The sequence below is a fragment of the Hipposideros armiger genome, unplaced genomic scaffold (assembly GCF_001890085.2).
Source record: "Hipposideros armiger isolate ML-2016 unplaced genomic scaffold, ASM189008v1 scaffold_133, whole genome shotgun sequence".
In the NCBI taxonomy this organism is placed as follows: Eukaryota; Metazoa; Chordata; class Mammalia; order Chiroptera; family Hipposideridae; genus Hipposideros; species Hipposideros armiger.
In genome coordinates this window covers 2,470,263-2,493,970 of record NW_017731483.1, presented here as the reverse complement: position 1 = coordinate 2,493,970, position 23,708 = coordinate 2,470,263, and the positions used below count along the sequence as shown (strand labels likewise).

At 47.6% G+C, this 23,708-nt stretch overlaps 1 protein-coding gene across 1 annotated transcript in view; it reads left to right on the top strand.

Annotated features, from left to right (window-relative positions):
* The window catches only part of CCDC180 (coiled-coil domain containing 180), a 51,958-nt gene that overhangs the window by 5,582 nt on the left and 22,668 nt on the right, over positions 1–23,708 (top strand). The window contains 14 exon segments of the mRNA XM_019649478.1: positions 86–181; positions 2,333–2,496; positions 4,088–4,207; positions 6,543–6,622; positions 8,955–9,043; positions 11,001–11,123; positions 12,277–12,450; positions 13,240–13,355; positions 14,290–14,416; positions 16,014–16,053; positions 16,181–16,656; positions 17,989–18,218; positions 20,958–21,133; positions 22,728–22,908. Coding sequence (XP_019505023.1) covers positions 86–181; positions 2,333–2,496; positions 4,088–4,207; positions 6,543–6,622; positions 8,955–9,043; positions 11,001–11,123; positions 12,277–12,450; positions 13,240–13,355; positions 14,290–14,416; positions 16,014–16,053; positions 16,181–16,656; positions 17,989–18,218; positions 20,958–21,133; positions 22,728–22,908 — 2,192 coding nt within the window.

Sequence of the window (23,708 nt, the reverse complement as noted above, 5' to 3'; positions counted from 1 at the left end):
GTGGCATGTATGAGGCATCATCTGTTTCCTTTTAGTTCTCCAGGAAAAGAGACAGTCCCTAACTAGGGCACCTTGTCGTTTCTAGCTAAAAAGCGTGTTGAAGAAATATATGGAAATCATAGAGAAAACTTCCTACCTTGTGCAGCCTGATGTGTACAGCCTGATAAGTAAAGAAGCCATGGTGAGTGGTTTTCACGTGTAGGGCATCAGCCCACGAAGGAGCCTGGTGTCTCAGGAATGATGGGCTTCTCATAGGTAACGTTTCCAAATAACTCAGATTGGTCACTTAGGTTCAGAGTCTTTGTTAAGTATTTTCAATAGAAATTTTTCTACCGTACGTTTTATACTTTCCTGCCGACTTAATCACAGTATACCTGACACAGCATCGTTTTTTGAGCATGGATGATTTTACAAGTGCCTACTGGGACGTGTCTTAGCTACTGTGTGCAATGCAATAGGTGTTACACTCTGGAGGCGTTGTTTCGTGGTTGTCATGGTCTCAGGGTAGTTTGTGCCCTCATGAGTGACCCCGGCCTGCTCAGTTTTCCTAGGTTTTCTAGTGATCCTTGTGTCTCCTGCTGCTGGCCATCAGTGCCTGTTGTTGAACCACGCCTGCTCCCAGGCCCTGTCCCAGCTGCTTCCATGTCCGCACCCTCAGCTGCTTTCTTTGGGATAAAGAACTAGAAATTCAAAATTGTTCTTGATGCCTCCAAAGTCAGAGTTAAGCCTGACTCCTCCGTCGTGTGACAGGACACTTTTGGCTGCTCGGAGGCGCATTTTGCTGGCATGGGTTTCCAGGTCCTGTGCAGAAAGATGGGCAGCCAGATAATGAACGGGCCTCCTGGCAGAATCACAGATAGGCTAGATAGCTCAGGTCTGTGCCTTGGGGTCCTGGACGAAGCACAGACCTCCCTCTTCACTGCCCAGACATGAAAGCTCTGAAATAACTCAGTCCCAGTACCTGGAACTTCCTGTCCATACAGTGGGGATACTTGACCGCCAGCACTTGTTGGGAGGATGATAAAGAGGGCTCAGCAAAGACAACTCTCATTTTGAGTGAAGCAAGAGTTCCCACCTTTTATCCGTGTGATCCATTAGGGAAACCAGAGTTAGCAGTGTCCCGGTTATGTTGCATTGTCTGACTTTCCAATGTTTATTTTACCCATGGTAACCGCTGGCACATGCTACTTGCTCTATATGCATTTATCTCACTTAATCTCATAAATTCCCTATGCTGTAAATAGCGTTATTTCATATTATGGCTGCGGAATTGGAGGTTCAGGAGATACTTGCCAATGGTAGGACGTACAGCTGACATCAAACCATGGGTTCCAATGACAATTGTTATAGGAAGTTCTACACATTGAGCTTGGCAGGTTCTCACCCCTGCCCCAGTGTGATACCTAGAGAGCTTTGGGAAATGTATGGAGGCATTTTTGACTATTTTAGTCTCTGGGGGGATGGGAGAGGCTGTTCTCATTAATGAAGGCGGGGATACTAAATGGCAGAACAGTACCACACAGTGAAGAATTGTCCCCACAGCCTTGCCAACGGTGCTCAGGAGAGAGCTATGGGGAGGACTGCCAGGAATGTTCTAGCTCTGGCCTCACTTGGTAATTGGGTCCCAGTTCTCATCACAGCCATATGTGGCTGGTCCCTGATGGTATGAGCACTCTGCTTTTGGAACAAATTTATTAAAAAACAGAACAAAGCAAAAAACAGTTAAACACCGAGAGCCCACTGGAGTGTTTAACTCCAGTGAACTAAAATTGGCTTCTTTAACATACAATCTGAGGTGACTTTGGAGCTGGGTTGAAACTTATATGGTGAGTGTTCATGGTTAAGCCTTCAGGAAAGACCCTTGTCACTGTCCATGGCTGTTGAGCCCCAGGCAGCTTCTTTGAGTGTCCAGTGACCCCTCAGTACTCCTTAGACCAGCGTTTCTCAACCTTCCTAATGCCGCGACCCCTTAATACAGTTCCTCATGTTGTGGTGACCCCCAACCATAAAATTATTTTCGTTGCTACTCTATAACTGTAATTTTGCTACTGTTATGAATTGTAATGTAAATATCTTTTTGTTTTCCGATGGTCTTAGGCGACCCCTGTGAAAGGGTCGTTCGACCCCCAAAGGGGTCGCGACCCATAGGTTGAGAACTGCTGCCTTAGACACTGCCACCACCTTGCTTGATCATGGCCCCACTGGGTCCCAGGCCCTTGGCCTGTACTTCGCCTGGCCCCTTTCAAGCCTCCCGCCCCCCTGTTCAGTTGAGCCTTGTTCTGACCTGTGAGAGGCCCTGCCCCATCTAGAGCCTGCCTGCCTGTGACCACAGGTCATAAACCAAGCTCTGCTGGGCAACCGGAGGGCCATCACACAGCTGTTTGTCAATCTGATGGAGGCCACGCTGAAGCAGGAGCTTGAGCGCCACCACCGCTGGCGGGACCTGGTCGATGCCTGGAAGGCCCTCAAAAAGGAAGCCCTGGTGCACAGCTTCAGGTCAGTGGCTGCCTGCACCTCTCCCGCCAGCTTACCTGGACAGCCGGCATGGGCAAGGTGGGGACATTCTCCCTCCCCTTTTTCATTATTTTAAATGCTGTTGTTTTGGGGGGTGGTTAAAGTAATACGTGCTCTTTTCTTTAAAGTTAAAGTAGATAAAAGTATAAAGAAGAAATTTAGAATCACCACTAATCTCTCACCACAGTGAGAAGCAGAGCTGATATTTTGGCATGTTTTCTCCCAGGCTGTTTTTAGACTGCATGTGTAGGTTTGTATCTTATTTTCTTTATAAGCATTTCCTGAGAACAGTACAAACTGTTTGGAAACATTAGTCTGATTATCTGCCCAGTTTCCACTCTACTATTACACATAGCCCTGTGTACCTGGGCCAAGGAGAATGGCTGCCCCTCAAGCTTTGACATGTTCCCCACTCTGGTAACAAGTTTCACCCATGGGAGGGAGGGTGAAGAAAGGGCCCATCTCCACGCATCCTTTGCTGGGTGGCACTTTTTTTTTTCTTTTAAACTTTATTGGGGAACAGTGTGTTTTTCCAGGACCCATCAGCTCCAAGTCAAGTCGTTTTCAATCTAGTTGTGGAGGGTGCAGCTCAGCTCCAAGTCCAGTCGCCTTTTTCAATTTCATTCTGGGGGGGCGCAGCCCACCATCCCACATGGGAATCGAACCTGCAACCTTGCTGTTAAGAGCATGCTCTCTAACCAACTGAGCCATCCAGCTGCCCCCCGGTGGCACTTTTGTTAATACTGACACAAGGGTCCTGGACCTTTTGGCCAACAAGCAAGGCTTTCTTTTGCTAAAAAGGGCACTTTGGGCCAAGATATCTGAGGACACCAAAGAGTGTCTGTCTGTCTGCACTTCAGGTCTCGGGGTGGTAGGCCCATCTGTACATCTGCATTTCCAGATGGAGTGCACCAGAGTCTGACACTGGGGATAAAAGGAAATGTATTGGGACCTAGATCCACCTGTACTTCCCCTGTGACCTTGATCTAATGCTTGAACATGTGGAGCCTTTCTCTCTCTATGCAAAGCAGGCACCATGATGGACCGGTGATAGGGTTTTGTGATGATCAATAAGACACTGCATGGAAAGTGCCTGGTCTGGGACTGGGAGGTTGTTATAAATGTCAATAATCAACAGTGATGGCAGGAGCTGACATTTACTGGGCATTTCCCTTGAGTCACGCACGGTGCTAAGGGCTTTGCTTGCAATATCTTGCTAGGTCCTCATCATTAGCTCCATTATAGAAGACGAAACTGGGATTTAACGTGGAGGGAATGACTTGCCCAAGGTCTCAGAACTGTCAGGCAGCAGTCAGGACCCACACCTGGATCTGTGCCTGCTGGTCCCATGCTCTTATATTCAGAGGCTCACTGGCAGTCCCTCTGTTCTTCTCCCCCTTCCCGTTCCCTCCTTTCCTCAATGTCCCAGAGGCCCAGGGTGGAGAGGAAGGGGCTGGGAGTGGTATAAGGGTGCTGGGGTTCCAAATGTTCTTACCACTGGTCTCATCCCCTCTCTCCCATCCTCCTTGCCCCTCCTCTTCTCCCAATGCTGCCCATGTGTCTGGACACCCAGAGAGTTCATGGCCACTGAGAGGATCCAGGCTCCTCCCGCCGTGACGGAGGAGGTGGAGAGCATGCTGACGAGCCAGAAAGCCCTGCAGCAGAAGCGGCTGCAGCATCTCCGCAGCATCTGGTACACCAGGAGAGGTCCCTGGGGGTGGAGGCACAGTCCCTAGCATCGCCCGTTCTCTTGAGGCGTCCTCCAGACTAGGCCATCACTGGTTCTCTGGTGCTGGGCTGGCTGCCTGGGCCCACGCTCTGGGCGTTTCAGTCCCAGAGGCAACAAAGAAGACGATAACGTTTGCTGCAGAAAGAAGTTTAGTGTGACTGTGCTAAAGAGTTTGGAAGGAGTCAATGGCAAGGGTGTTAGGAGAGTCGGGGGAAGGTGGTGGGGAGCAGAGGGCTCCATGAGGTTTTCACTTTAGAGGGTGAGTAGAGGGGGTCTAAGGCTGGGAGCCGGGAGGTCAGTGAGGAGACTGCTGCCATCAGACAGGGGACCTGTTAGAGGCTGTGGATACCCTCCTCAGACCTGGGTCCCCCCAGCTCTGATTCCATAATAAGCTGTTTGGGGGGACATACATGGAATGTTCTAGACTGTGAATCCCACTGCCTGGGGAGCCTATAGCATCCGTTCTCAGCAGCAGGATAGAGGCTGTATGGTCCTGCAAGCAGCAGACACTAACCGGCTCGTCCTCTTCTTTGGTCCCTCCCACCCTGCTAAGCCCGGGGACTCGGGCTGTTCTTGTCTCTCCACCACAGAGCCTAAGTTCTCCTAGGATAGAAGTGACAGTCAGAGCCCCACATGGTCTCCCCATGTCTGGTACCTCCTGCTCCATGTGCAGCCACATTTTCATGCAGGTGTAAAATCAACAAGGCGGATACAAATCTCAGCACAAGGAAAAGTGCTTCTGTTTTTTTTGTAATCCACCTATTTTGGACTCTGAGCCGGTTGGTTAAACTGGAGAAAGCTCAGTGCCAGGCACCTACCTCCCTGTGCTCCCCTGCCCCTGTGCTCATGAACAGGGGGCAGTGATGTGGGCAGTGTTAGATTCCCAGGGCCCTGAGAGGGAGTTAGCCAAAGTCCAGAGAGAACCCCCAGGAATTTCCTTGGATCCAATAAGCCTATGTACATATAATTTAAAAATAATTTTTAAATTAAATTTGTATTTTGTGATAATGTTAGATTTACAGAAAAATTACAAAGATAATACACAGAATTCTAGTATACCTCTCACCTAGTTTCCCTACTATTGTCATCTTATGTTACTACTGGACATTTGTCAAAACTAAGAAATTAACTTTGATGGATTCCCATTAACTAAACACCAGACTTCTCCGGATTTACCAGTTTTTCCACTAACATCCTTTTTCTGTTCCAGGACCCGATCCAGGATACCACAGTGCATTTAGTTTAATATTTAGGCTTGAGATTATGCTGTATACACTCTTGTACCTACCTTCTGCTCTTTACTGCCCTTGCATAAGTAGGGTGCCCAAGACCATTCTGGGTTACACGTCTTGTCCTGGCATTAATAGCATCCCCCTTTTTCACTGTCAAAAAATGTCCTGGTTTGGACAACAAATTATGTGGTCCCTCTTTCCACATCATTAAATACCAACCAAAACTTAGTGGCTTAAAACAACAATCATTTCTTGTTTCTCATGACTCTGGGTCACCTGGGCGGCTCCCCTGGTCTGGGCTGGCTTGGCTGGGGCTGGATGGTCTAGGATGGCCTTATTCCCATGTCCAGCTGGGATAGCTGAGGCCTCCCTCCACTTGTTCTCTCAGCCTCCAGGAGGCTCATCCTGGCTTCTAGGTCTGGTGTCAGTGGCAGAAGAGCTCCCTACAATGAGAAGGCAAGAGGAATACAAATGCACAAGGCCGTTCCCAGCCTCTGCTGTGTCATGTTTGTTAATGTTTCATTGGCCAAAGCAAATCTCATGGCCAAGCCCAGATCCAGGGATAGAGAAATAAGACTCCACCTTTCATGGGAGGAGCAAATGATATTTTGGCCATCTTTCAATCTGTCACACATTTTTAATGACTTCACAGGAGGATTCACTGTACTTTATTTAGACAATTCCCTATTGTTGGATATGAAGGTTGTTGTGATTTTTCTGTGTTTATAAACAGTAATGTTAAGCGACTGTCTTAATACATAACTTTGTATGCATTTTATATTATTATCTCAGATTAGGCTCCTAGAAATGGCTTCCTTGGTCAAGTGATATAAGCTGTTTGTTTTTTCCCCATTAGGGACATTTGGTTTTATTTTCAAAGTATCAGACTCGTTACTATGAATAGACTTTTCATGATTTCATGACGTGTATGCTTGGCACCAGGAAACCCCTAGCAAGTCATTTTGTTTCTTCAGCATTTACATAGATGTTCCTTGAAGATGCTACCAATTTTGGTAAGTGAACGTTTTATTCAAACGTGGCTTACGTGTCATATCTTCCTTCCCCAGTGACCTTCTGCCCCCCAATTACAGCAAAGCTCAGCTGGCTGAATGGTATTCTTCTTTCAACTCCCTGAATGCGGACGTTGGTGAGTGAGGTTTGCGGGATTTCGCTCAGGTCTCTCCAGAACTCTGTTCAAGTAGTAGCTTTGCAGCAGCTTCAGCCTGTCCGTCAATCATTTATCTGAGGGCTTATTGTAAACTGAGGAGAGGATGGGGAAAATGGGATGGGGTGTGGAGGGAAGAGCAAGTTCTGAGGGCGCACATCTTGGACCTCCAAGACCTTGCCTGGCAGAGCCCTCTTTCCCATGGCAGGGCCGCAATGCCAGCCACACACTCCGACCCCGTCCTCTGACCCTAGCATGGCGCCAGAGAGATGACTTTGATGATCACCTATGAGGACAGCCCAGGGGCCAGGTCCTGGGCATTTGAAATTAAGCACTTGGTTTTGCAGGCAGAGAGACGTGGGGTTGATGGCCAACTCCCTGCTTCCCCAGCTTTGTGATATTGGGGAGGTCACGGCCTCTCTTGGCCTCAAATTCCTCCTCCCTAAAGTAGGAACCTCAAGAAGAGGAATAAAGCTTCCTACCTTGTGGGGTTGACGTAAGAATTACGTGCGATTCTGTGGTCTAGTCATAGTTCAGTACCTGGCTTACATGGAGAGAGTACTCAATAATAAACGGTGATGTTTTAAACTTCTCCTTAACAAAGGTCCTCAAACTCTGGTGGCCCATGGGTCACTCCCTGTTTGTAAATGAGTTTCAGTGGAACAGAGCTATACTCATTTGTTTGCGTATTATCTCTGGCTGCTTTTGCCCTGCAACAGTGACTATCTGGCCGGCAAAGCCAGGAAGATTTAGTATCTAGACTCTTATAGAAAAAGTTTACCAAGCTTTGCCCTAGGAAATATATTTCCACCTCCTTTGAGACTCACAGAAACCTGGTGAGATCAGTGGTGTCATTGTCGCTGTGTGATAAAGCAGGACTCAGAGGTGCAGACAGGCGAAGTATCCATCCCAAGGTCACACAGCTAATGAAGTGTTACAGTTGGACTTGATCTGGGTACTTTGCTAGTACCCAGCATTGCTCTCAGGGCCCTCAGGTTTATAATTCCAAAAGTATTATAATTATAATGCCAAGGGTAAGAGCCCCAAAACCCCCAAATAATAGCAATGGCCGCTGTTCATCAGGTGTGTCCTAGGAACAGGCATGGTGCTGGGCCCTGCTAACCAGGGGGGTGGATCTCCCCTGGGTGCTTCCAGTTCAGAGCAGAAGTCAGATCATGCAGGATGTTACAGCAGGGAGTGGACAGGTGACCAGCTATATGAGCATGTTTTAGGGGACATGGCCTGGTTAAGGGTCATGCAAGACCTTGCCAGGGAAGTAATCATCCGGTTCAGACTGCAAGGCAAGTGAGCCAAGCCCAGGGATCAGGGGAGCTTTCCAGGTAGGAAGAATAACATGTGGGGAGGCTCAGAGGCAGGACAGAGCTGGGGCCTTTGGGGAACAGAGAAGGTGGCAGGGGAGACTGGAAGATGCCCACAGGTCAGACTGTGCTGGCCATGTGGCTGTGGGGTAAGGCTTGACTTTATTCTCAGGGCTGTGGGAACCCAGTAGAAGGGGCTGAGCTGAGAGTGATGAAGTTAGAGGGGAGAACAGATCAGAGGGTCAGAGGAGTGGAAGACCCCAGGGGTAGAGCCCATTATAGTGACTTCAAAAGAGCCAAGTAAGTAGCTCTGGGGATGGGAGAGACCAGCTTTAGAGCTTCTCCTCGCCTGTTCCACTGCATTCTACTCTCCCCAGTGTCTTAAATCTATACCCAACTGCCATCCACCCTGCCTTACCTCAGCCATTGTTAAAGAGCAACCACCACAAAATCTTTGTGTTATCTTTCAGTTTCTGGAACTGCCAGGAACATTAACCTTCAGCTGCTTACCTTACACACCAAGAGTCACACTAAGTTGATAATAAACTGGGAAACAATAGAGAGAAGGAAGAGGAGAAAAATCAATCAATGAGCTTCTGAATGTCCTGCTAGTCCGTTCGTGTCGTAAGGAATTAACCACAGACGTGATCTGTAAATGCTCATTAATTTGCACCCTTGTTACCATTGGTACAATGCTCCCCAAAAGGACTTCACCAGCCTTGAAACTGAGTCAAGAATCAGGGTCAGAATAGATTCAAAACAGATAAAGACACTCCTCATTTGAGGTCCTTGCCTTGGGGTGTCGGGAATTTTGTGAGGAGGGAAATTCCAGCCCCCTATCTGAATCGGGGTCGCTGATCTCGCCGAAATTGTCCTCACTCTCCAGGCACTTTGCCGGGAAGAAGATGCTTCCCTCAGCAAAGGGGAAGCTCCTCTTTCTAACCTCCCTTCTTCCTTCTGGAAGAGCCTGACATGTTTTGTTTCTGCCCATGGAGACACCTACCACATGGACTGCCTGATGCAGATTCGCTTGCAGTATGAGAAGACCTGGCAGGAGTGCCTGGGCCACGTGCAGGAGTGCAAGGTGGGTGTCCCTCCCTGCGGGCCTGAGCAGAGGAGCCTGCAGGCCTGATGTCCCCTCCCGGGCCTGCCCCTGCCTCTCTCTAGCCTGCATCCTTTGCTTTCCTTCCTTACATGCCCCAGGCCCTCACTGGCTCCTGGGCATTCTGAAGCTATTCCCACTTCCTAAACCCCTCTTCCCCAGCGAGTCTCACCTACCCATCAGGTTGTAGCCCAGCATTAACGACCACCTCCAGGAAGCCTTCCCTGACCTCACAAAGTTATCTGATCACCTCACACTTCACCTGTGACCCTCTGTATCACTTGACGTTATTTATTCAGCAGAGGTCGTGTCATGGGGGTTATTTCCAGTGCTTCGCTTTTATAAATAGTGCAGCCACTGCCATCAGCACCCAACTTTTCTCTTTTTTAGAGGGTGAGCCAGTGAGTTCACTCACGAACCCCTTCAATCACAATGACTGATTTTCTGGGGTATAAGGAAACATTTTGTCTAAAATGCTTCCCTGCTTCCTCAGTAAAACTGTTTAGATGAACCCCACCCCACCCCCATTCCCGAATCCTTTTGAAGATGGTCTAACCTGCCAGCTGTGGCAGTAGGAGCCCCTGAGCTCTGAGGGCGCCCCACTGCTGCCCCAAGAAGCTCCTGCTGCTCCACCCCTCACGTGTCTGTCCAGCCTTTGCTCTGCCACCAAGACGCTGAGGTGAGCAGCGCTTTACAGTGCGATGCAGTCCGGGTACTGTCGCGTCTATGGGTTGTGCCGTCCACTTGCACACACTGCCATTGAACTCTACAAGGTCCCGCAGAGTAGGCGTGGCCAGCCCTGCCGGGAGATGAGAACACCAAGTTGGTGAAGGGCCCCAGGGCTGCCCAAGCCCACAGGGCTCTGCCTGTTTGCTCTGTGGCTTTAGGGACAGCCACATGCCTTTCAGTCAGCTCTTTAGAGGCACCAAACCTCAGAAGTAAAGCCTGGAGGAAGAAGGAGGAGGGAAACCTGGTGTCCTCTGAGAATGCCCCCTGGCACTCACCAAAGCTTTATTAATAGAGAGGAGTCCACTTTCTAGCTGGCATAATTCAGTTACAGGTAGCGGGAGCCCTGTTTGACTTGCAGACACGCTGAGGCCATGCAGGATGGCAGGTTATTCAGATCCCGGCCCCACCACTTGCCAGGTGCATGGCTTCAAGCAAGTTCCTTCACTTTTTTGAGCCTTGGTTCCCTCATCTGTCAAAAGGCGGCTAATAAGAACACCTCCGGGAATTCAGTGAGACAAGGGGTGAGGGCAGCACACAGCACCTGGACATAGGAGGCGGGCTGTCATGTCCAGCGTGGCAAGGGCAAACGGGTTTCTCTTAAGGGGCGACGCAAATTGAATAAGAGCAAGAGACAAAAGTAAGATTAAGAGCGAGACCAAGGGACTCAGCCAGAGAAGACTGAGTGAGCCCCGAATCGGGTCAGCGCATGGCTTTTATTGAGAAATTTGAAAAGAAGTGAAACTGCTTCACTGCTGTCAATCAATTTGTAACCTGTGACTTATGTGTGCCTTAAGACCTTTTCCATTAGCATTCCCTTTGTGTTCCAACACATCCTGTGCCTTCACACTTCCTCCACATAGCCCCAAGACACTTTGTTACTGTGTCCTCCCAGGGGAGATAACTATTATCATTCCAATAGGTCCCAGTCACCTGAGACACTCCCGGAGAGAGCTTTACAGATATCATTCCATCTGGCCTCAGTTTTCCGAGACACTCTCTCAACTAATGGGTCAGAGGCTAATGTAGGGGGGTGGTAACGGAATCGGCTATAATGCAACAGCGGGCCATAAAGATGGACCGTCTCCACTGCTGTGAGAGCTTCTCCTGAGGTTCTCGGGGATGCATGGGAGGCAAATCTAAGGGGGCAGGACCAGGCCCTAAGTAAAGTCCCCACCAACCCTAAGCCAGACTCTGCCTTGTCCTCCTCCAGAAGCAGCTGCTGGACTGGAAAGCCTTCACCGAGGAGGAGGCAGAAAACCTGGTGTGCCCATCCTTCTACCAGATGGTGGGAGCCCTCCAGAGCAAGGCGGAGGAGGAGCTGGAGTGCTTGGATGTGCGTAGCTGGAGACCCAGGCAACAGGGGAGCAGGGTGGGGGTACCCCAGGTTGCTGGGCTGTGAGAACGGGATTCCAGGGGCTTCCAACTTCACTGTCACTGAGTGCATCTATTTCCCTCACCGTGGCCAACCCTTGGAGCAGTAACTCTGTGCCGGGCATTCCAGACTCACCCCTGCCTCCTTAGCTACCTGCTGACACCAGCGCTGCACAGGACTCCTTGGGAACAGTGTCGGCAGTGAGTGCTCCCTGAGCCCTTGCTGGGCCTGGGTGCTGAAGGGCCATTAGGAGCAATAAGCCCCTGCCCCAAGACACTTAAAATCCGGAGTGGGGTCAACAAGCGTTTTCTATAAGGGACCAGATAGTGACTATGTCAGGCTCTGTGGGCTGCCTCGTCTCTGTTTAAAAGTCCCACTCTGCTGTTGTCACACAAAAGCAGCCCTAGGCAACGCAGAAACAAATGTGCGTGGCTGTGTTTCAATACAATTTTATTTGAGGACACTGAAATTTGAATTTCATATTATTTTCACATCATTAAATATCTTATTTTGATTTAAAATATCAAAATGTAAAATCTGTGCTTCGCTCCCAGGCCAAACAAAAGGACAGAGAGCCACTTTTAGCTCACTTTTAGGCCAAGCTGGCTGACCTTTAACACTAATGAGAGCATGAGACACACATATTTTTTAAAAGGGGAAGAGGTGAGGATTTCACAGCAGAGTGTGGTGTTTGGCTCAGATGCTGAAAGTCAGGGAACTCCAAAGGAGGACAGACGCCCCAGGCCGAGATGGGCGTGGCCACCTGAGTGCCCAGGATGGTTTCTAGGGTGGTTCCTTTTCCTTCTAGGGCCCAAACTCCATTTTCTTCCTGCCAGTGACTCCAGTGGGCACGGGAAAGGTCTAGGCATGGCACTTTAGGGTTAGCCAGATCAAGGGCTTGGCCTTGGGCAGACTAGAAATGCGGCCCCAGAGGAGGGAGGACCATGAGCCAACATGAGGCCCAGAAGAAGACCTTGAGGGGCCGTGCCCAGGCAGTGATGGGCAGTCCTTGAGGCCTCCACTGTCTGATGAGGGGTCCCCATGAGCAGGGCCTTCCTCCGCGCCCTGGGGCAGTTGGCACTCAGGGCATCTTCTCTGGCTTCTACCACTTCAGAAATCCTTTGAGGCTCTGGCGAAGCAGTCAGAACGGCAGAGCTTGGACCTCTTCAGCTACTTCCAGGAGGCTGTGAGGCTGTGGGAGGCACATCAGAGCATGCTGGCTGTGCAGCAGCCGGAGCTTGAGAGGCGGATAGAGCAGCAGCGCCAGAAGCACAGCCTGGAGAACCAGGTGTGGCCCCCAGCACCCAGGGCATCCCCCCCCAGGGGGTGAGGGAAGGGCCGTACCCAGGTTTCCAACTGCCTGATGGGTCTGCTTGGTGGCCTGCGAACTCAACCAGCATTCAGATGGAAAAAAAAACCCCAAAAAACTTTGATCCATACTTCACACTGTACACAAAAATTTATCTCAAAAAGTAAAGTCTCAGGCTATCAAACTTGAGCAGATGGGGAGATTGAGGCTCACCTTGGTCATGGACCCAGATGGGAGTAGAAGAAACCCACCTGAGTCAGGTGTGGGCTGTGCAATGGATCCCTGGATCCGAATGTGCCTGTAAGAGTGTGTGCATGAGAGACAGACAGACTGAGGGTATGTACTGAGCATCTACCTCCGGCAGCCATCCTGTCCCCGCAGGACATGAGCTGGCCCCCGCCCCACTCGCCTTCACACAGTCTAGGGAGCGGGGAGGAGGACTACTCAGCATCTGGTTTCAAGTACGATGGTGAGAGTGAGGAACAGGTGCCAGGGAAGGTGTGAGGGCCAGGCGGGGTGGGTGTGCGGGACATGTCCCCGAGGTGTCCCATCTGAGCTAGGTCTCGGGGAGTATAAAGTGAACAGAACATTCCAGGCGGAGAGAAGAGCCTGGAGACCTAGCAGTGCCCTTTTGGTAGAAAAGAGCACCCTGGGCCTGCCCCAGGGGCCTGCATCCCAGTTCCAGTGGCAGAGTCTCTGGATGTCACTTACCCCTGTGAGCTCTGATAACTCCTGTCCGCTTTCTCCTGTTCTGGGGCTGGCTATCAGGCCCAAGAGGCCCACCTGAATGAGCTCTTGGACCAGCTGAGGCAACAAAGCAGTGAGGAAACCCTGGCGTCTCACCTGGAAAAGGCCAAAGATTTTCTGAAGAATATGAAACACAGGTAGGCAGCTCAAACCCCAAAAGACAGAAGGGGATAACCTGGAATTCATATGCAAGGTCAGAGGTTGCCTGCTTTTGAGCCCAGCGGTGTGCCCAGCAAGCTCTAGATTAAAATGTTGCCTCTAACTTTGGAGAATTTTGTGGTCCTTTGCAGCTCTGCTCTCAGCCAACATAGAAGCTTCCAGGGAGAACTCTTCCTTTTTATAGGCATGTACATTTAGTATATATGTGGCTATATATACACATATAGAGTGATTTTTAAGTAAAAGCTGAATGCAAATTGTTCTGTAACTGCAGATAAATTTCCATTTTTAAATTACCTCGTAGAGTTCATTAATATGTTTGCTTCATAATGATTTAATCATCCCCCAGTTGATTAGCTTTTTAAGATTGGTTACAGTTTCTCAATATTAAAGCAGTTCTCTGTGAACCGTCTTGTATCTTTGTGCCTTTGTACAACAAATTCTGTTAGAACTACCCACAAAAGTGGAATTGCACTGCCAATGGATTGCAAACCTTAGATTCAGAAGTATATCTAGAGGCAAATAAGTAACCCCCTGAGCCTTGGTCTCCTTATCCAGGAAACAGGTAAAAGTCTGGGTCCTGGAATATTAGAGGGTTTGATGAGATAATATAGGTGAAGTTCAAGGACAGGGTTAGGGCAGTAGACAGGAAATGGGAACCCATGATACAATAAACACAGAGAAGTCACTCGTGTGTTTTCTAAATATTCTCCAAAGACTTTGTATTCCTTGGATGATCAGAAAAATAACAAAACACCAAGCACTGTTATTGTAAAAGGAAACCAATACAGCAGCTCTGTGCAGAGCTAAATGCCAAATTCCAGCCCATCTCCAAGGGGTCAGGGGTGTGACTTTTGGCTAGGGTCTCGCACACTCAGCCAAGCCCTTCTTAGGTGAATGTTTTAATCACAGGTATGAATGTTTTAATGTCCTCCTGACAAAAGAAGTGATGGAGTACCCAGCGATCATACTGAAAGAACTCAACTCCTATAGCTTCAAACTCAGCCAGCACTTCTACGTTCGTGAAATCTTCGAACAGGTATGGAGAGGGATGCAAAAAGCCCAGCCACTCACCAAGAAGCAAAGTATGACTTCTGGTTTTGATTTGCTTCAATTTTCAACATCTCCCCTAACTTGTGTGAAGTTAAAATCTATGTCAGGACATCAAAGATAAGCTAAAATTATCTCTAAAAGAGACCATCTCTTTCTCAGATTAAAAGAGATTGAGGGGCTCAGAATTCAGGCCTCAAGGCTTGAATGGAGTTATAATAAAAAGGCTAATTTATATGACTCTTTGAGTTCCATTCATCCAACCCATCACTGCCACATAACCCTCCTAAAACACAGTTCTGACCCACCCACTCTCCTGCTCAAAAGGCCCTCGCCAATACCGACTCCCTGGATGACCACAGAGGCCCCACATCTGGTTCCCATGTTGCGTCCCTGCTTCAGCAAAACCCTCACTCTTCCTGCACATGCCCCTGCTCCCTGCCCTTCCTCGTCCTGCTCCTCTGCTGGGATCCTTCTGTCTGCACACATCCCCAATCCACCCATACTTCCAGTCCATGACCAGTGACAAGTGCCCCATCCACTCAGCCTGACCCCCATCTCACCTCCTTCACCCCGTCACCTCTCCTCTCTCTGAGTGTGCTTGTATGCTGGTTGCTGTTAAATACAGCGCAGAGCACCTGTTGGAGGTGTTTCCTGAATCACAGATAGATATGCCTTACTAACTTTTATTCGGTTTAGATTGCCCTTAGCACAGTGTCTTGTACATGTTTCAGACACAATGAATGCCGCTGGGTAAATGCCTGAACACCTGGAATGTCCTGGTCTGACTCTCCCAGAATTTGGCTCTTTCCTATTACCCACCCACCCAACCAGAGTCCTACGTGGCCAACTCCTCAGAGAATTCCTCCTCTTGGCAGGGATCACTGTTCCAATTGCTATAAAGGCTCCCTGTGGCACCTGGGTTGAGGTGGAGCTCAAGCTATGAGGGTGAGCTCACCATCTGTTTTATGAGATCTGCCTGGTTCTGGGTGAAAGAATAGGCACTATCATCATCTCCATGTTATGCTGAAGTACACTGAGCCCCATAGGGTTTATGGGGCTTGCCCAAGGTCACCCAACTTATATGGAGCTGGCACTCGAATCCAGACCTGCAAACTCCACAGCTCATACTGCTATCTACGGCACACTGTATCCACAGCTTTATCCAGGGAATTGGTAGTGTTAACTAGGAGGCTCCCAGATCTTGTAAATCATGTTCATTCTCTGTGCTTGTGAACCCAGAATGTACTGAGTGTGGCAAATTTCTGACCGTTTGTTTGAATCCCTCAATTTATACTTTCTTGCTCTTTGCCCCGCATCACTACCAAAAATGTGTCAGAATGAGATTTTATTCTATTAATGCCCATTCTGTGATGAAAGGGTTTGCTAGTCTGTTTTGGTTAAGGAAAACTGATTCCTTGGATTGAGAACACCCTGATTACCTCAGTGAAATAAAGGTCAATGCCTGCATTAGGTGTTGGAGAAGGGGGTGGTCCTTTTACTTAAAGGAAAAGAGATGCTCTCAGAAGTGGCACTCTGGAGGAAGGCAGCACTTTTCTCTCAGTGTCTGTGTTTTTTCCTTGTAGAACTTGGATGGGGAAGTCACTTTCAAACTCAGGAAACCAGGTAAACCTTTTATAAGTCAAGATGATTCTCCCTGAATTCACTTTCATGTATTTGTGAGCTGGGGATGCCAATCCACGCTACATTGGTAACTTGTTTTTTCTTGTGCTTTGGGGTTGGTCCTCAATAGAAGCACACAAAAAGCACTTGCGCAAGAGAATGAGAAAACTGAGGAGAAAGCAAAGGGATAGAGTGGAAATGAGCACAAGTGAGGAAAGCGTAAGTAGAGGGACACGTTCCCCAAGGCCAGCAAAAGAGATGGAAGAAGGAAAATATAAAGACACTGAGTTCTCCATAACTGAAGAGGTGGTAGTGAGCCAGCAGGAAAAATCTGTACTGAGTGACGAGACAGATGAATTGAAAGAGGACTCTATTCGGGGATTAGAAGAAATGCAAGTTGAAAGAGACCACTCCTTAAAACCATCTCTGAAGCAGGCAAATGTGATGGTTCGAGAAGAGAAGGAAGAGGAAAAAGAGGAGGACGAGGAAGAGGAGGAGGAGGAGGAGAAAGAGGAAGAAGAGGAGGACGAGGAAGAGGAGGAGGAAGAGAATACAGAGGAAGAGGAGGAGGAGAAGGAAGAACATGAGAGTTTATCTATGGTTGAGGTAGGCCAGCCATAGATATGTTCTTGGGCATGGGAAGGGTGTGCTGTGTTCACTCTGTGTATCGTTAATAAAAGCTGGGGTCCCCAGTGGCTCAGTCTCCATTGGGGTGCATATACGAGGTGTGATAAAAAAATATGGTGAATATTTTTTAAGAAGTTATTACAGTAAAAGACACATTGCCATTAACCCCCTTCAAAATACTCCCCCTCGCTTCAAACACACTTATCCCATCATTCTTGCCACTTTCTGAAGCAGTTCTGGAAGTCCTCTTTCGTGAGTGTCTTTAGTTGCACTGTCGTGGCTGCCTCGATGTCCTAAATCGATTCAAAACGTTTACCTTTCATGGTCATTTTGTCTTTGGGGAAGAGCCAGAAGTTGCATGGTGCCAGTTTCAGTGAATAAGGTGGATGAGGACACACCGTAATGTTTTTATTTGACAGAAATTGCCATATCAGAAGCGATATGTGACATGGAGCCTTTCTGTTGTGATAAAAAAATATGGTGAATGCTGCTGCCAAGTGCCATCCAACAGAAAGGCAGGGATCTTCAATACAGGAAGTGGCTGGTTGAACCTTAGTAACAGTGTGTATGACAAGTTTCAACTTGTTCAGTGCAGTCAGTTGGGTGTGAGCTACAGTTGAGAGAAGGTGTGTTTTAAAGTGTGCCATAAATCATCCTCCATCATGACAATGCTCCATGTCACACATCACTCCTGGTATACAGCAATTTCTGTCAAATAAAAACATTACTGTGTGTCCTCATCCACCTTACTCAGCAGATCTGGCACCGTGCAACTTTTGGCTCTTTCCTGAAGTCAAAACGATTCAGGACATCAAGGCAGCCACAACAGCGCAACTAAAGATACTCACGAAAGAGGACTTCCAGACTGCTTCGGAAAGTGACAAGAACAATGGGATACGTGTGTTTGAAGTGAGGGGGAATATTTTGTGGGGTATTAATGGCAATGTGTCTTTTACTGTAATAATTTTTTTTAATTTAAACATTCACTGTAGTTTTTGATCATACCTCATATGAATTTTGGAGGGACATCCAACACTCAGTCTATGGCAACTATGCAGTCATTACTCAGCTCCAGCCAACAATGCCATATGGGAATGTAGGCTCAGAATTGCCAGATTTTCTGATTTTTGAGAGAAATCAGAGATCTAGACTATATGTGGAATTTCCCGATTTTAAAAGCACTATTTGAGCAAAAACAATTATAGGCAAAATTTGACCCATGGGTTTACAACCTCAGATGTCAAGGAACCTGTGGTTGGAATTCCCAGGTTTTTTGATGATGTCAAGTGTAAAATCTTGTCTTCTGCTTAGTCCGAAGCCCAAGAACAGAGTCTGAGGACTGTCTTCCATGAGGACATGGAGTCCTTCACAACCTCCAGTGGGAACACTTATTTTGTCTTCCTACCCCTGGAACAAGAAGAGAAGGAATACAAGAGGCCCCATTTCAACCTTTCTACCGTTCTCATCAATGACACTTTCAGTGCCAAGTTCCTAGAACAAGTGATAATTCCCTCCACACTAGTTTTAGAAATTAAGAAACGGTGAGTAGAAAACCTTTTTATTCTCATTCTCTTCTCTTGAATTTTATTGACAAGGTGAAGTATTTTAACAAAAATTGGACTAATTTCAGCTGGAAAAAGGAAATGTGTAGGTAACTGAAGGCAGAGGTAAGAGACTGAATTAAAAATAGCAAATGTCCAGGAATTATATGTAGTCACAGATATCCTCTGTGGCAGTGACCCCTCCACCTGTCCCAGGATGTCTTGTTGCTTTGGGCCTTATATATAAGACATAGTATTTTCTTTGCAACATGTTTCCAGATCCTGGGCCATCAATAATCTTAAGGTTTCTTTCTTTCTTTTTTTTTTCCCTTCAATTTTGTAGATATAGACCGTAAGTGTGAGTATATCAGTATGGCATTTGGCTCCGATTAAGTGACACATTTATTGCAGAAAATTAGAAAACTGTAAAAAGTAAAATGAAGAATAGAGAAATGACCCATAATTCTACCACTGAGAATTTACCCCCACCTAATCCCCAGTTTCTGGGCCTTCATGTTTAAATTTGGACCAAAAGTGGAAATTTGCATTTGGCTTAAGGCTAGCATTTCCATTGCCCTCCTGACTCTACAAAGTCATAGCTAGGACTAACCAGCTAGAGATCACCTGGTTAGTTTACTTCTCATGTTTATACGTGGGCAGGGAATAGAAGGAGTAAAGTCAGAACTTAGTACTCTTTTCTCTGTCACTTCAGCATCTTCTCACCTTGAAAATGTCTTACCTCGAACCTCATTTGTCTCCTTCTCCTATCGCAGGCCATTGTCTGTCCTCTCCATAGCCCGTAGAAGGAACCACCACAAAAGATCAGCAGTTATTATTAATATTTTAGCCTTTCTGGTGTATGTGTACTGGTGCTTCACTATGGCTTTAATTAGCATTTTCCTGATGAGTAATGATGTTGTACACCTTTTCTTATACTTGCTGGCCATTTGGTTATCTTCTTGTGAAATATCTAGTAAAACCTTTTGCCATTTTTTTTGGTGGATTGTCTATTTTTTTTCATATTAATTCTGTGAGTTGGTTACCTCTTCTAGGTATGCGGTTTTTGTTAGGTAAAAACATGGCAAATGTTCATCCCCTCTCTGTGCTTGCCTTTTTACTCTCTTAAAGGTATCTTTTGATGAGCAGAAATTCTTATTTGTAATAAGGTGTTAGTCATCAATTTTTTCATTAGAGTTAGTGTACTTTGTGTCCTATCTAAGAAATTTTTACTTGCCCCAAGCTCATGAAAATATTCCGTGTTATCTACTATAAATGTTATTATTTTAAACTTCCACATTTAGATATACAATCCACCTAGAGTTGATTTTTGTTTATGGCGTGAGGTTATCCATATTTCCCATATGGATAACCAGTTGACTCCAGACAGAGAAAACCCTCCTCTCCCTACTGTTCTGCTGTGCCTCCTTCTGTTTCTCTATGTGCCTATCCTTGCATCACCACCTCACCTTGATTGATTACTGTAGCTTTATCCTAAGTCTTAATATCTCAAAGTATAAGTCCTCTGACTTTGGTCTTCTCCATGATTGTCCTGACTATCCTTGATCAAATTGGTATTTCTATATAAATTCGAGAGCACCAGATCCTAACCACTAGACCACCAGGGAAGGGATTCTATATAAATTTGAAATCAGCTCATCAGTTTCCATAAGAAGACATCAGCGTTTTTTTTTTATTACATTGAATTTATAGATAAATTTGGGGAGAACTAACATCTTAACAGTACATAGCCATCATATCAATACATAAATTTTAAAAAGGAAGAAGTGATAAGCTGGGAAAAATAGTTGCAGCTCACAGCACGTTCAAAGGACCTCATGTTCTCAATATATAAAGTTCTCCTGTATAAAGAGGTTGATAAGAAAAAAAGCAGCTACACAAAAGAGAAATGGGCAAAAGATATTAATGGATAGTATGCAGAAAAAGAAATTTAATCATCTTAAACACATGTTCAATCTCATGTCATAACATGACAAAATTGTCAAATTCAAAAGTTGGACAATACACTCTGAGGCTATGGAGAAGTAGGAACTGTTATTTATTGCTAATGGGAGTTCAGTTTGCCTTGCAATGGAAGCAGTTTGGCCATATCTTCAAGAATCACACATGAGGGGCCGGCCGAGTGGCTCAGTTGGTTAAAGAGCTCACGCAAGAGTGCAAGCTCTGAGCAACAACAGCGGTTCGATGCCTGGCCCAAGCTGAGTGGCCGCCGAGCTGCCAACAGATGGCAGGATGGCTCAGCTAAAAAAAAAAAAAAAAAAGAATCACACATGTATTTTAGTCTTTGAAAATACATAGCCACTTGTGGCTATGTATTGTTCAGATGTCAGTTCGCCCCAAATTTATCTATAGATTCATTGCCATAACAACAGCAGCAGATGTCTTCTTGTGGAAGCTGATAAGCGGATTTCACATTTATATACAAATACAAGTGACAATTCCAGTTCAGGGAGTTTATCTGACAGAAGTGCTTCTACACTTGACATATGTACAAGGTTATTCTTTGCAGTCTTTTTTGTAAGAATAAACAGTTGGAAACCACCCAGTGTCCTCTAGCAAGGGTATGATTAATGAATGAGAGTCCACCCAGACCCAAAACTACAATGTAGTCGGGAAGTAAAACAAGCAAGAAAGAATGAAGCACTTCACGTATCGATATGGAGGGATCTCTCCCTGGTAACGATGGCTGTCAGGGAGGACCCTCACTGTTCTCTCCCTCAGACTTCGAGCTGGCTTTTTTGAGCACTTAGAGAAGTGGTTCGACCAGTGTGCCCTCAATGCCCGGGTTACCTTGGCCGCTAAGATGGATGAGCTGGATTCGGAACTGGAGCTGCGTCTGCACCTGCACCATCCAAGAGCCCAGCGCATTGAAAGGGACATCCACAACGTCAGGGCAGGTACAGACCCTGCCTGGGAAGGCTGCCCCACTCCGGCCCCTGGTGTCTGTGCCCCCACAGCTCCACAGTCATTAGCTGCCCCAGTTTGTACCACACAGCATTTATCATGTTGTCATCACACCATGGAAGATGTGTGTGAAGTTTGCACCTCCCATGCTGGCAGAGAAGGTAGTACTCAGAATCTTCATTCAAGACTTTTTTAAATTGTTTTTTTGAAAAGAGGGCATTAGATGCTGAAATGAAGAGAGTATGGTCCTGTTTTAGCTGTGTGGATCCCGGATCTACTCACACACCTGTCGGATGCACACCTTCATGGCAGATGCTCTAGAGACAAGCCTGTTGCTCAGGAATCAGAGCTGTCAGGCTCAACCATTGTAGCTGTGTGACTCTAGGCAGGTTACCTGACTTCTCTGATCCCTCACCTCCCTGCAGAAGGGGATGTTGTTGGTAGTGATACAGTGAGGAATCATGAACACCTTGTACATGCCACAGTTTCCAAAAGTGGTACCCATTCATTTCAGCTTATAATTTATAACACTTAAAAAGAGGTGCCATTTTTTTTTGGAGGCAAAGACCTCCATTAATGGGGGGGACACACACTTTTAGTTGAATCCTTCAGCAACCCCTATTAGGTTTTCACTGGTGTCAGACTTCAAGCTCCATCACAGACCTTTAGAGCTCAAAGAGGGTCCCCACGTGACCTCACCCAACCTCCTATTGCCTGGGGCAGTGAGATGGCTGTGGAATCAGACAACCTGGCCCAGAGTCCCCATGCTTGTGGTCTTAGGAGACCTGTTTGGCTTTTGGAACATCATTGTCTTCATCTGGAAAATGTACATTAAATATAAACAAAGATGCTTTCTGAAGACTGGTTTCCTTCCCCTTTCCTGGCTCCCTGGCCCAATGTACAGTATGGAAACTGAGGCCAGAGAAACAACATCCTAGAGTCACACCATTCGTTTTTGGCAGAGCTGGGACACAGCATTTTGACCACTCCCAGCAGTCAGAAGGTCGGATGGGGTGATCTGGGGCTGTCTGCTAGCTCTAAAGGCCAGTGATGGAGCTCTTGAAGCCAAATTCTGATTCTTTTTACTCCACCTTAGAAGTCCATTGGAATTCAGGCTCATTGGAAATGAGTAGCCATTGATATAAAGGAACAGCCCCCAACTGCCCAGTTGTGTGCTGGTTGTTTTCTCCCCAAACCTTCTCACTGAGATCCCCACCCTGCCCAGTACCCTCCTCCCATCCCACCTGTTCCTGGGTTGCTCCCCTGGGACTCCCTATCCCCCTGGCTTTGTTCCACTCAGCTGCAGGCAGGATGTCTCCACCCGCAGGGACCTCCCCATCCACAGCCCGGCAGAGCCTCCTCTCCAGTTAGAGACCCTGGGGTAGGCTCAGACTGGCTTCCCTGAGACCTGTGTCCATTCTATGCCAAGCCCTTTTGAGGGCAGTGGGGCAGGGTCAGAGATATTGGCCTGAGTGGTCTCTGCTCTGCAGCTGGCCTGGGAGAGGCAGCTGTCCCTGTCCAGGAAAGGAATGTCCTGAGGTGACTCAGGATCCCAGAGGACCTTGTTTCCCCTTATCCGTTTTTTAGCTGAGCTGTTGCTTCATCAAGAGCGGCTGGACAGCCACTGTGCCGGGGTGATAGAGGCTCTGAAGAAGGAGAGTCTGATGTTCTACCAGTTCCAAGAGGAGCAAGCCATGAGGAGTAAAAACTTCCGCCGCAAGATTTACGACATGGAACACACCTTCCTGAATGCCAGCAAGAGTCAGATGTAAGGGCCGTGGAGTCCCCACCCTGGCCCCGTGGGCCTAGAACCCAGCCTAGAGCAGGTAGCTGCTCTCAAAGGGGTGGTCTCTCCCTGATACATAAGAGTCATGTTTTCCAGGCCCCCAGAGCAACCTTCTCTTTTCAGTTCACCTCTTCACAAGAGTCAGAATCCAACTGTATGAAATGTCTGTCTGGAGGCTGGGAGCTGGGACCTGGGTGAGCTGCCAGAGAGAAAGAAAGGATGTTCATGGTCAGAGTGCAGAGATGCAAATGACATGCCCCAAAAGGTCCACTGTGGGAAAGACCACTTCCTTCAGGGAAAATTGGGAAGAGCTTCCTACAGAAGGCTCCCAGGCCTGGAATGGAGGAAGGTGGGGAGGGAGCAGAATCCTCCTATCAGGAAGCAGCACTGGCACAGCTGGAGGTGGGCAAGTGCTCAGGGCAGAGCAAGGGGTTCCAGGGAGACCATTTAGGGATTTGAGGTGGAGGCTCTTGAGTGCTCAGGGAGTCCTCAGTCGGGTAGCAGGTGAGGAGCCCTCACAGGTGACTACAGTGGTCAGGTACACAAGAGGCAGCTGGTTAGGGTGGATTGGGGTGTGAAGAGGAAACTTGCAGGGTACTTTTTCAGGAGAGCACCAGGGCACAGGAGCCATGTTGCTGGGAGTTAGAGTACGCCAGAGGGAGGATGAGATCCAGTAGGACCTGGGGATTCTTTCACCAATTTGATGGCAGGGGCCAGAGTGAGGAGAGGGATGCCCCTTGATCCAGCACACTGAGTTCCACACTGTGTTCTGCACACACTGG